The sequence below is a fragment of the Microcaecilia unicolor genome, chromosome 5, assembly GCF_901765095.1.
Source record: "Microcaecilia unicolor chromosome 5, aMicUni1.1, whole genome shotgun sequence".
NCBI lineage: Eukaryota > Metazoa > Chordata > Amphibia > Gymnophiona > Siphonopidae > Microcaecilia > Microcaecilia unicolor.
Genome location: NC_044035.1, coordinates 41765571 through 41779260, shown reverse-complemented (window position 1 = coordinate 41779260; position 13690 = coordinate 41765571). Strand labels below are relative to the sequence as shown.

At 49.4% G+C, this 13690-nt stretch overlaps 1 protein-coding gene across 2 annotated transcripts in view; it reads left to right on the top strand.

Moving 5' to 3' along the window:
• Positions 1 to 13690, top strand: part of SUFU (SUFU negative regulator of hedgehog signaling) — a 232700-nt gene that overhangs the window by 72117 nt on the left and 146893 nt on the right. For both annotated transcript variants that reach the window (XM_030202831.1, XM_030202830.1), the window contains exons 5-6: positions 7031 to 7116; positions 7668 to 7740. In XM_030202831.1, the coding sequence (XP_030058691.1) occupies positions 7031 to 7116; positions 7668 to 7740 (159 nt within the window). The remainder of the gene's footprint in view (positions 1 to 7030; positions 7117 to 7667; positions 7741 to 13690) is intronic.

Here is a 13690-nt window from a genome sequence, read left to right as displayed (position 1 = left end):
GATCAGAGATACTAGCGGATAAGGGAGGGGGGGGGGTCAACAGCCTGGAGGCATTGTGTTCAAGTATGAAGGCTGCATCACCGAAATGTTAGAAACAAAAGAAAATGTCACTTAAAAGATCTTAGAATTTGGCTGCCTGTTTTTCCTTTCGTCAATTCTATGGAACTCGATCAGAGACCACTATTCTGGTCATTGCTGGATCAAGCGGGTTGGAGCAGCTGGAGCAGAAGGACTGGAGCAAGCAGGGAGAAGCTGCTCAGGTGGGCTGGTACAAGCAGGAGCAGATGGCTGGGACACGCAGGGAGAAGCTGGATCAGGCGGGCTTGAACAGGCTGGTGCAGATGGACAGGAACGAGCAGGGAGAAGCTGGATCAGGCGGGCTGGAACAAGCTGGATCAGGCGGGCTGGGACAAGTTGGATCAAATGGGCTGGAACAGCTGGAGCAGGCAGGGAGAGGCAGACCAGGCGGGCTGGAACAAGCTGGTGCAGATGGACTGGAATGAGCAGGGAGAAGCTGGATCAGGCGGACTGGAACAAGGTGGTGCAGATGGACTGGATCGAGCAGGGAGAAGCAGAATCAGACGGACTGGAACAAGCTGGACGAGCTGGATCAGGCGGGCTGGAACAGGCTGGAGCAGATCCAGCAGGGAGAAGCTGGATCAGGCGGACTGGAGCAAGCTGGATTAGGCGGGCTGGAACAGCTGGAGCAGATGGCTGGAACGAGCAGGGAGAAGCTGGATCAGATGGAGTGGAACAAGCTGGACGAGCTGGATCAGGCGGGCTGGACCAAACTGGAGCAGATGGCTGTAACAAGCAGGGAGAGGCTAGAACAGGCGGGCTGGATCATGCGGACTGGATGGAACAGCAGGGAGAAACTGGGTCAGATGTCCTGGAACACGCTGAACAGATGGACCGGATCCGGCAGATGGGCTGGAACAGGTAGATGGATCAGAGCAGGCAGGGAAAAGCTGGGTCTGCAGAGTGGAGCGAGCTGGAGCAGGCAGGCAGGGAAAAGCTGGGTCTGCAGACTGGGACAGGGTGGGGCCGATGAATTCTGCCCCCCCACAGTCTGTGCCCCAGCCCCGGTCGGCCCGACGCCCAGGACGCTGGATCAGCGGGCTGGAACGGGCCAGGGACTCCGCCTCCTTCGGTTCTCGTCCCTCCCTGTCGGCCCGGTCCCGCCCTGAAGCCACTGCAGGCGTCTCGGTCCCGTGGTCCGCAACTTCAATTCGCGCCCAGGCCATTCCGGCCGGGGAGTGTGGCGGCAGTGCACAGGACCACGGGGTGCAGCAAGCTATGGGCCCGCCCGACCCTTCTGCGCAGGGAGCCCGAGCACTCCGGGCTCCCCCGGAGTGCACGGGCCGAGGCAGAGAGGCCGCGGGAGCCCCGAGCAGCCGGACGACAGTGGGGACAGCCCGCAGCCACGCGGCAGGCAGGCGACAGGCAGCCACAGTCGACCCGGGCTGTCCACCCGCGCCGGAGACCAACGATGCCACCGTAGATCCCCTCCGATGGCTCCACCGATGGCTGCTCCTTCCTCCTTCCCTCCAATCGAACCGGGATGGTTCCTATTCCTAGGAACCCCCGGAGCTCGTCACGGAGCTTCCTACCTGGCGGCCATCTGTATCCAAAGCTCGTAGAGTCAGTGAGCTCCAAGCCCTGGTAGTACATGCACCTTATATCAAGTTTCATCATAACAGAGTAGTCCTCCGCACTCGACCAAGGTGGTGTCGGAGTTCCATCTGAACCAGTCAATTGTCTTGCCAACATTTTTTCCCCATACCCACCCTGGTGAGGACAAGTTGCACACCTTGGACTGTAAGGTAGCATTGGCCTTTTACGTGGAGCGGACAAAGCCCTACAGACAGTCCGCCCAGTTGTTTGTTTCTTTCGATCCCAACAGTAGGGGAGTTGCCATCAGAAAACGCACAAAATCTAATTGGCTAGCGGATTGCATATCTTTTACTTATGCTCAAGCTGGGCTGACTGTAGAGGGCCATGTCACGGCTCATAATGTCAGAGCCATGGCTGCGTCAGTGGCCCACTTGAAGTCAGCCTCTATTGAAGAGATTTGCAAGGCTGCAACGTGATCATCAGTCCACACATTCACATCTCACTACTGCCTTCAGCAGGATACCCGATGCGACAGTCGGTTTGGGCAGTCGGTGCTGCAGAATCTGTTCGGGGTTTAGAATCCAACTCCACCCTCCTAGGCCCATTTCTGTTCTGTTCCAGGCTGCACTCTCACTTAGTTGTGTTCATTTTCAGGTCAATCTCTGTTATGTCCTCACCGTTGCGAGGCCCAATTGACCAATGTTCATTGTTTTGAGTGAGCCTGGGTGCTAGGGATACCCCAATCGCGAGAACAAGCAGCCTGCTTGTCCTCTGAGAAAGTGAAGATACATACCTGGAGCAGTTATTCTCCGAGGACAGCAGGCTGATTGTTCTCACAAACCCACCCACCTCCCCTTTGGAGTTGTTCTAATTCTCTGGTTGCTTTTTTATTAAATTGACGATCACACGCTTGTGCTGCGGGCGGGAAGTCGTTCGCGCATGCGCGGTGCGCTCTGCCCACACGGGGCATTCTAGGGAGTTTTTTTGCTTTGCTTTAGATATTTTGCCGGTCTCCTGGGCCGTTGCGGCGGCGACCCAATCGTGAGAACAATCAGCCTGCTGTCCTTGGAGAATACCTGCTACTGGTAGGTATCTTCACTTTTTGGTAGTGTGCTCAGGAAGGAAAGGACAGATTTTGGTGATGAAAGAAATGACAGGTTTTAGCAGTCTGTTGGATATGTGCAGAGAAAAAGAGAGAGGAGTCGAAGATAAACCCTAGGTTACAAACTGATGAGACAGGGAGGATGAGAGTGTTATCCACAGAGATAGAGAATGGGGGAAGAGGAGAGGTGGGGTTAGGGGGAAAGATAAGAAGCTCAGTCTTGGTCATATTTAGTTTCAGATGGCGATGAGACATACATGCAGCCATGTCAGACAGGCAAGCTGATACTTGGATTCCTGCTGAAATTTCTGGAGAGGTAGATCTGTGAGTCATCAGTATAAAGGTGATACTGAAAACTATGGGATGAGATCAGAGCACCAAGGGAAGAAGTGTAGATGGAGAAAAGAAGAGGTCCTAAGACACAGCTCTGTGGTACACCAACTGATAGTGGGATAGAAGTGGAGCAGGATCGACTAGAGAGTATACACTAAAAGTACGATGGGAGAGATAAGCCTGCAAATAGATGGGAAAATGTGGGATACAAATGTACCAAATAAAAATAAAATAAATAAGAAGGAAACCAGGAAAGAACAGAGTCCTGAAATCCAAGTGAGGACAGCGTATCGAGGAGTAGGTGGTGATCAACAGTGTCAAAAGCAGATCGAGAAAGATGAGGATAGAATAGAGACCTTTGCTGGAGATTTTAGCAAGGGCCGTTTCAGTTGAATGAAAGGAGCGAAAGCCAGATTGATGTGGATCAAGAATAGCTTGAGATGAAAGAAAGTCAAGACAATTGTGGTGAAGATCATGTTCCAGTATTTTAGATAGGAAGGGGAGGAGGGAGATGGAGCAAAGGTTGGAAGGACAGGTAGGGTCCAATGAAGGTTTTTTGATGAGTGGTATAACTGGCATGTTTGAAGGCATCAGGAACAGTTGCAGTGAAAAGTGAAAGATTGAGGATATGATAGATAGAAGGGGATGACAGTAGGAGAGAGAGTCCTAAGTAAATGGGTGGGGACAGGGTCAGGGGAACAGATAGTCAGTTTGGAGGAGGAAAGAAAATGTGCAGTTCCCTCTTCAGTGATTTCAGAAAAGGAAGAAATGGAGGCAGGAGTTGAAGGAGGTTTGAGAGAATGGACTGAGGGAAGGAGAGGTGGAGGTGACTTGTTTGAGAGTTCAAGGTTAATCTTGTGAACCTCATCATGAAAGTACTGAGCAAGAGTCTGGAGAGAGAGTGAAGGAGGAGTTGGATGTAAAGGCACTTTGAGAGAGAGTTCAGTGTGGCAAAGAGACATTGAGGGTTTGAGTCAAGAGTTTGTCAACTGGATGTAGTAGTCCTGTTTGGCAAGTGAAAGAGCAGACTGGAAGGGGGGTTGTCATCAAGAATTTGAAATGTATGAAGCCAGCATTGGCATAGGATTTCAGCCAAAGGTGTTCGGCAGATCAGGCACAGGAACATAGATAGCAGATTCTAGAGGTCAGCCAAGGCAGGGGTTTGGTACACCTTTCAGATTGAGGAATGGGAGGAGTGAGAGTATCCAGAGGAGAGAATAGTAGTATAGGAAGAGGCAGCCTCACTGACAGACTTGGATAACATTGTGGTTGACAAGAGGTTAGAAACACTGGAGGGACAGAGTAGAAGAGTCAATAGCCTGAAGATTCCTAAATGTATTGGTGGAGATTGGTACGGGACTGGTGAGGGAGGGTGTTTAAGTGTGAAAGTTATCAGATGATGATCAGAGAGTGGAAGAGCTGAGGCGCAGAAACTGGAGAGTGAGCAGTTGGAGAAGAAGATAAGCTAAGACAGTGGCCATTCTGCTGAGTAGGGGTAGTGGAGCACAGTTGAAGATTAAAAGAGGATGTTAAAGTGAGAAACTGAAAAGCATAAGAGTCAGAGGGATCATTAGCATGAATATTAAAATCCTCAAGAATGAAGGAAGGAGATGAAGGTTCAAGAAAGAAGGAAAGCCAGGAGTCAAAAGTCATGAAGAAAGGGAGGGATTTATCCGGTGGTCAATAAATGACTGCTTCTCGAAGAGGTAGAGGAGTGAATAGACGGATGAAGTGGACTTCGAAGTAAGAAACTAGTGAGACTGAAGTGGAAGACGAGGTTGATTATCTACAAGAGGGTGAGAGTAGTAGCCAGACAACACCTCTGTAGCCAACCGGGCGAGGAGTATGGGAGAAAAGGTAACTTCCATGACACAGGGCTGCAGTTGAAGCAGAGTCTTCAGGGCAAAGCCAAGTCTCAGGGCAAGCAGATGGAGAGTATGAGTGAGAAAGAGGTTGTGGATGTAGGAAAGTTTTTTTGCAGACAGAGCAGGCATTCCTCAGGGCACATGAGAGAGGCAGAGAAGAAGGGGAGAGGAGAGAAACAGAAATTAGATTGGAGACATCACTGTGTGACCTGCACAAATAGGATGAAAGCTGATGTGGAGGACCAGGATTGGGAGAAGGAGTATGGAGAAGAGTAGGGGGGAGGTATGACGACAGCAAATAAGACGAGATGTACTCAGAATGGAGATGGTTGAATGGAAGGAGGGAAATGTTGAAGATTGAGAGCTGAGAAGAATGGAGAAAACAAAAGGGATGGTGAGATGATGAAAGCAGAAGCTGGGAAATGTGTTCCTGCAGTATTCAGTGGTTTCAGATGGAGAAAGAGATTGGGAAAGGAAAGTACCAGGAAGAGAAACTGTACTGGAGCTATAAGTAATAGCAGAGAGAAAATACAAACAGTATAGAGAAGATGCTGGTGTGTGGCACCAGGAATGGAGGCTCGGGGTGAACCTGGGAGTTGTCCCAGATTAGGCTGTTTAGGATATGCAGATAGCCTACAAGTTCTCCACAGCACCTGGAAGGCAGCTGGTGGAAGTGCTAGGCACCTGTAGCAGAGGCCCTGGGTGGACCTGGGAGTCATCCCGGACTACAGTGTAAGGATTTGCAGATGTGCTGCAAGTCCTTCACTGCAGCTGGTGGAAGCACTAGGCATCTGGAGCAGAGGCCCTGGTGGATCGGGGTGGACCTGCTGATATGGGAACCACAGCCCATTGGTCTAGACTTGTCTAGCAGGGCTCACAGAAAATTAATTAACAAGAAAGAATTTTACTTTCCAGGCCTTCTTGATTTGTCTTTCTGTTGATGGTAGTCAGTGCAATGTGTATGCAGCTCTCTTATGAATTACAAGGTACACATTCAGGAAATCGGTAGCTTCAGTGTAGCATAAGAACATAGATTACACACAACCATACTTACACAGTATTACAATATTGACTCCTCTGCCAATGATATAGGTATAATTGAATGGGCCCTGGGCAGAAAAATTAAGATATGCCTCTATAACACCATCTCTCTCAAGTGAGAACCAAGAGAGTGGAGTCAGTAATAGAAATATAATAGCAAAAATGTACGGGAAACCTCAAGAAGTCAGACTCAGCATGTACTGCAAATCTAGAGAACTAGAAACTGAAATTCAAAATATCAGATGCATATTTACCAAAGTTGACGTGTTTGAATTAATAAATTCAAAATAAAATAGCTTTTTTAAACCTATGTTATCTGAGCATTTTATTTTTTCATTTGCTTTGGTCCCAGTATCTCCTTTTCTGCTTTTTTCCCCCCCTAACTCATTCCAGGGTTTCCTGTCAGTTGGCATTTCTTCTCTCACTATATCCGCCATCTGTATTTTCTCTATCTCCATATCCATCTTGTCTAGCATATCTCGTCTTTGTCCCTATCCCCCCCCTTCGCTCCCTGCATGCCCAGCATCTCTTCTTTGTGAATCAGTCCTTGCTCACAATCAGCTTCTACCCTCCTGCTCCGCCTACCTCCGTGGTCAGCATCTTTTTCTCACTCCTCTGTCATCACCCTGGGACCAGTATGTTTCCCCCCACCCCAGATTCTCCAAACTTATTACAGCTTGCTAGCAGCAGACGTATAACAGGTCTCCTCTGGCCGACCCCAGCACCTTCCCTCTGCAGCAGCCAGCCCACAGGAAGTTGCATTAGAGGATGTGGGACACAGCAGAGGGAAGGTGCCAGAGTCGGCCGAGGCTTCTGCTGCCAGCAGTTTCCTACAGTTTTATATAACAAGGGAGGGGTTGTAGAGAGAAATGGCAGACCTGGGGGAAAGGGGGATGTGGAGAGGAAGAGAGCAGAGAGCCAGGTGCCTATGCAGCAGGAGGCAGCCCTGAGCTTTTTTTCTGGGCTCTCTGTGGTAGCTATACCTCTGTCCTCTGCAAATAGAGTAAATGTCTGAGCAGACAAGCAAGTCACCTGGAAGGATGCCTTTTTTTTCAAGCTTTTTGTTTTTGTTTAGATTGTTGGCGTATGCACCGAGGAGCTCCATGCAGCACAGCAATGGAATGGTCAAGGAATATTGGACCTGCTTAGAAGTGTGCCAGTGTGAGTCTGTAGGAATTGTGCCACAAATCTCTTACTTTCAGCTTTAATAATTGTGCCAATCATCATATTTTCAAATTGGCACTTCCTGTTAGGATTATGATATTTGATCTTTGAAAGGTTTTCACTGTGCTTGGGTGATTAGTTTTTATTACACGAAAGATTCAGTCTAGTTTTCTTCCTTTAACTTGTGGATTTCAGCAATATTTTAGAATTGGAATATGCTGAGAATAATTAGGAGATGCTGGACTGAGCACTAATTGATTGGTGTATGAGAAATAACTTCGTACGTTTCAAAATGAAGGCAAAATGTCCATGGACTGTTTTTCATTTTTAACAAGATTTCTGAATATGATCTGTAGTTATCTCTTTTACTACTTTTCCTTCAGAAATCTGTTCTGTCCTCTTTCGCCATTTTAATATATTATGAATACGCTACCAAAGTGAATCCAGATGTGTTGGATTTTTTTCTTACTTTAACCACCAATTTACTAGAAATGTCCTGCTTTACTGCAATCTTTTCGGAGTTTATCTTTTTACTTTTCTTGCCACAGAGCTGGAGGCCCATGGTTGATAACTGATATGCGAAGAGGAGAGACCATATTTGAAATTGATCCACATCTGCAAGTATGTCTAGTTAATAAACATCTCATTCCTTTGTATAAATTTCACTGCACAAGAAAAAATAGAAATGTTCCAGGCATATCCAAGAAAAAGGTCTCAAAAATTCTAGACTGAAAGCATTTTTTTACCTTTATATTTGATATTTATAAGTGTGGCTGTATGTCTAATGTTTGTTTGTTTGTTTAGTAAACAGAAATAAGACAAAAAGATAGACTAACAATACATTTTTTGACAAACATTGTGGTCTAACATGGCAGCCACACTACTTTATCCAGTGTTTTTTCCTAGGATGTTCATAGAGGTGACATGGCCCATCCAGTCTTCTGGTCCACAGTGTACTAGAATTTTACAAAAATCATTTACATATATTGCTGCCGAAGAGCGGAATGCCTTTCCTGCACCTTTGAGGTGATAAGTAAATTTTCTTTAGCACATTCAGCAGATGAATCGAGAGACTTGTGGGTTGTGACCATCTACCAGCAGATGGAGATAGAGAGCACTGAACTGTGTTATAAGACAGTATGCTCTTTGGATAGTCAGTATGTCTCTATCTCCAGCAGTCAGTGGACAGTCTGTTACTTGATCCTGGTTTCCTCTGTGTTGTTTCTCCTGTTCTGGGTTTCCTGGTTCAGTTGAGCTTGGAGGCGGCGCTTAGGCTAAGCGGTGTCAGCTTTAGGGGGGGGGGGGTACACCTGGTGGTGCCAGGTCCCTCCCATGCCGCCCCCCCCCCAATCCAGCCACTTTCTCCTTCCTCATAGAGTAAAAAAAAAAGGGGGGAGAAGAAGGATTACAGCAGCTTTTCCTGCTTATGTGGCTACTTGGATGTTGGATGGGGTTGACTCTGCTGCAACCAGTATAATCTGGGCCAGAATGGTGAGTCAGAACTTGTTCCCGGAGATTTGGTGAGTGTTCCTTTACATTTTTCTCCCTCTTCGGGTTTACTTCCTGTTTTATTTGCTTTTTCTTTGTGATGGCTGCAAAGCCTTGTCTGTTCTGTTCTGTTTTGCTATACAAAGCAGAGAGCAGTATCGGGGAAATGGTGGGGTGTTCAGAGGGAATTTCGGCAGAGCAGCCTTTTTGGCAGGCGAACCGTTGTCTTCTCACGTTGTGCAATTGTGGCTTCTCTCTGTCTTCAGCTGATGTTCTCCATGGTCTTTCTTGCTCCAGCCATTTTAAATCAGCATGATTTGGCTCCTGTAGCTGGAGGATCCGCACAGCATGGTTGAGCCAAACGGCCGTTTCCAAGTCACAGTTTCAGGACCATACCTAGTTGAGCTTGGAGTATGGCTCCGCAACCCCCAATCACACTTCTTAGTACCACTGTGTGCGGCTTTTGCTCAGCCCTGCAGGGCCTTGATGAAATTAGAATGTGGTAGGTTTAAAACAAATCGGAGAGAGTTTTTCTTTACTCAGCATGTAGTTAGACTGTGGAACTCATTGCCGGAGAAGGTAGTGACGGCAGCTGGCCTTGCTGAGTTTAAAGTGGGTCTGGACAGATTTCTGAAGGAAAAGTCCATTGATCGTTATTAAATTTTGGGTTTTTTGCCAGGTTCTTGGGGCCTGGATTGGCCGCTGTCTGAGACAGAGTGCTGGGCTCGATGGACCTTTGGTCTTTTCCCAGCGTGGCAGTGCTTATGTGCTTATGATAGGTGTTCCCACCCCTCTTGCCTGTCACCCTGTTTGGGTGTATTCCACACAGGCTTCCCCTGCAGCACCCAGGCTTTCCAAAAGTGCTCCCTTCGGCAGCACATATACCAAATAATAATTCAATTGGCCTGGCTATCTTCATGCCTTTTGTCAGGGGCTAATGCTATTGCAAAGTACTAAGTAGAGAATTTCCCTCTAGGTGCACCCCGAGGGCTGGGACAGCTGAGATACTGTAGCCCCGGGCCAAGGTAGGCTGGTGCAGTCAGGCAGGCCAGCACGCATCTGCCGTGGAGTAGGGCATGCTGATGGCACATGCTCTGCGGCCTTCAGGGCCAGAAGCTGAGCAGTGGTACTGGATTATTTTTCTAGTGTGTACACATGGCTTATTCAGTCTGTTTGCCTTCCTATCAGGGAGCATTCTACAGGTGCTGTTCCTCTCCCCCCCCCCCCCCCCCAAAGCAAAAATGGATATATTTGCTCTCGCACACTGTTCTCTCAAAGAAAAAAGTTCCCTGCTGGTAGGAAGGCATAACACTCAGCCCTTGCTGGAGCAGGCCCCGACTGGATAGCGGAACTAGATCTTCCCACAGCGGATCCTGACAGGGTCCCATTCAGTTGGAGGATCCCTCCCGCTTTAGTCTTACACTCTTGCTCTTGAGAGGCTGAGATAGAGAAGGAAAGTATATTTTGACAATATCGTTGCAACTTTACTTCTGGCAAGAAAATACTCAACTTTAGCTGTGTATGCTTGTGTCTGGCAAGTTTTGAAACATGGCGCTCCAAACGGGCGTGGTCTCCGTTTCAGGTCTCTTTGCCACACATATTAGCCTTCTTGCAGAATGCTCTTAGATGGTCTCACTTACAACTCTTTCAGGTTTAAGTAGCGACTCTTGCTTGTTATTGGGATTGGATTCCAGATTCCTCATTCACTTCTCATCCAGATGTGGTTCATGTCTTGCAAGGCACTGGTTGTCTTAGGGCCTTCTCTTGTCCTTAGCATGGTTCTGTGGGCTCTTGAAAAATGTTCCCCCCCCCCCCCCCCCCCCCAATAGGGCTCTCTTTGACCCTCTGAAGCAGGCTGCTTTTTGAAAGATCTTCCTCTCAAATATCTCCTCCTAGTAGCTGTTGGCTCGGGGAGTTTGTTACAGGTGTTGTTGAGCAGAGATTCGCTCCTTCCTTTCTCAGATTCAGGAGTGACCATTCTTACTTTTCCTTCTTGTCTTCCCAGGGTGGTTTCTGCTTTTCATCTTAGCCATCCCTCTTGTTCTGCCCTCTTTTAAGGAAAGGGATTGCAAGACAGATTTTCGCTTGCTCTGTTGCCTTGATGTTCGAGTGCTTCTTCGGTGTATTTTCAAGCTACCAGTGTTCTCAGGTGGTCTGATCATCTTTTTGTTCTTTTTTTTTTTTTTTTTTTTTTTTTAGCCTGAATCGGAGTTCTGCAGCATTTAAGGCGACTTTTTCTTGCTCGATTTAAGGAGTCTATTACTTCTGCGTACCTTCTTTCCAGCAAGCAGCTGCTGGCTTTGAGCATATTCTGCTAGGAACCTTGGGTTGGAATCATAAGGCTTTTTTTTCCCCTTGAAGGCATATGTAAAGCAGCTGCTTGGTCCTCATTGCATACTTTTTCCAAGCATTATCTGGATGTTGTGGCTCAAGCAGACTCTTCTTTCGGCCTTTCGGATTCTCACCCTACATGAGGACTGCTTTGCTACATCCCAGAAGTCTCTGGATTCATCTGCTGCAGGTGCTGAGGAAGGAGAAATTATGACTTATCTGATAATTTTCTTTCCTTTAACCACAGCAGATGAATCCAGAACCCTACCCTTCGTCAGTGCTGTGTTCTCATGGTTTGTTCATTTCTCTGTTTAGGGTAATGGCTCATTTTGGTGTTAAAAAGTTTTTGCTGTTTTCTACTATTCATGCTGACTGATCTCTTCAGTGCTTCCTTAGAGACGAGTGGTCCCGTAGGACTGGAGAAGGGTGGATGTGGTCCCTTTGCACAAGAGTGGAAGCAAGGAGGAGGTTTGGAATTGCAGACCTGTCAGTCTGACCTCGGTGGTGAGTAAACTAATGAAAACTCTTCTAAAGCGGAGGATTGTGAGGTTTCTGAAATTGTGAATGGAATGCAGGACCTAAGGCAGCATGGCTTCACAAGATGCAGATTGTGTCAGACAAATCTGATTGATTTCTCCAACTGGATGACCAAACAGTTGGACATACAGGGGTAACTAGATGTTGTGTACTTAGATTTTAGCAAAGCCTTTGATATGATTCTGCATAGGTGACTTACAAATGAACCGAGTACCCTTGGTATGGGACCTAGAGTAACTGACTGGGTTAAAAATTGGTTGAATGGAAGTAGACAGAGGGTGGTGGTAAATGGAGCTTGCTCTAGAGATAAAGATGTTATTAGTGGAGTGCCTCAGGATCGGTTATTAGGGATCGGTCCTGGGTCCGGCTCTTTTTAACATCTTTGTGAGTGATAATGTGGAAGGGCTGTCTGGCGTCTCTTTGCGGATGATACCAAACTCTGCAACAGGGTGGACACCCTGGAGCATGTGGATGACACGAGGAAGGACCTAGCGAAGCTTGCGGAATAGCCCATTCTCCGAGGACAAGCAGGCTGCTTGTTCTCACTGATGGGTGACGTCCACGGCAGCCCCTCCAATCGGAATCTTCACTAGCAAAGTCCTTTGCTAGCCCTCGCGCGCCCGCGCGCACCGCGCATGCGCGGCCGTCTTCCCGCCCGAAACCGGCTCGAGCCGGCCAGTCTTCTTTTGTCCGCACTCGGTACGGTCGTGTTTTCGCCGTGTCGAGCCCCGGAAAGTCGACCTCGCGCGTCCAAATTCTGTTTGAGCGTGTTTTTTTCCTTCGGGAAAGCTTTGTTAGTCGGGAAGTGCTCCGGAAACCCTTCGACCGGGTTTCGTGTCAATCCTCCCCGTACTTCCAGCTTTTTGCCCCGGTAAGTTTTCTTTCGTCGTCGGGGTAGGCCTCTTTTCGGCCTCGGTCGAGATTTTTTCTCCCTCTAAATTTTTGGTGCTTCCATTTCGCCGGCGTGATTTTTCCGCCCATGACATCGAAGCCTTCCAGCGGCTTCAAGAAGTGCACCCAGTGCGCCCGGGTTATCTCGCTCACTGATCGACACTCGTCGTGTCTTCAGTGTCTGGGGGCCGAGCACCGCCCTCAGAACTGTAGTCTGTGTTCCCTTCTTCAAAGGCGGACTCAGGTAGCGAGACTAGCCCAGTGGAACGTGTTGTTCTCGGGCTCTTGGTCGGCATCGGCACCGGGATCTTCGAGTGCATCGACGTCGTCAGCGTCCAGACCATCTTCCTCGGCCGCCCCTGCATCGAGTGCATCGAGGCATCGGGCCTCTGCATCGGCGCCGAGACATCGGATAGCTGCATCGACGTCGGTGGTACCAGGACCTCGTCTGCTGATGTCGTCGGACGGTGGTGCATCGGGTGGAGTGCAGGTGAGGGCTGTCCATTCCCCTGCTGGTGGCGGTGAGCCCTCGGGTGGGTCTCCTCCTACCCTGAGGGCTCCTGCGGTACAGCCCCCCCGAGATCGACCTTCTTCAGTCTCGGCCCCGAGGAAGCGACGGATGGATTCGACGTCCTCCTCGTCGGTGCCGGGGAGCTCCGGTGACATGCTTCGGAAGAAATCGAAGAAGCATCGACACCGGTCTCCTCCCCATGTCGGCACCGAGAGCTCTGGGTCGCCGAGGGATTCGGCACCCAGCAGGCATCGGCACCGAGAGGACCGCTCACCCTCTGTTCAGGAGGTGTCGATGCGCTCCGCTCTGGACAGCCCGGTACAGCCTCCACGCCCGGAACAGGTACTGACGTCGACGCCTGCATCGACCTCACAGCCTTTCTCTACAGCCGCTCTAAACGAGAGCCTCCGGGCCGTTCTCCCAGAGATTCTGGGAGAGCTGTTGCGCCCTACCCCTCCGGTACCGGCGGTGCTTGCGCCTCCGGTACCGTCGAGCGTGGCGCCGGCTGGCCCATCGCCCAGGTTGAGGTCCCCGACGTCGGTACCGCGTGCGGTACCGACCGCGGCCACCTCCCAGGAAGGCTCCCCGACTACGTCGGCGGAGGGAGCTTCGCCGATGCGGGCGAGGGAGTCTACCTCTCGACGCCCCCATCGTGGACGTGGCTCCACTGAGTCGAGCAGGGCGAGGTTGCAGACACAGGTTCGTGAACTTGTATCTGACACCGAGGGTGAGGCCTCGTGGGAGGAAGAGGAAGATCCTCGATATTTCTCTGACGAGGAGTCTGAGGGTCTTCCTTCTGATCCCACTCCCTCT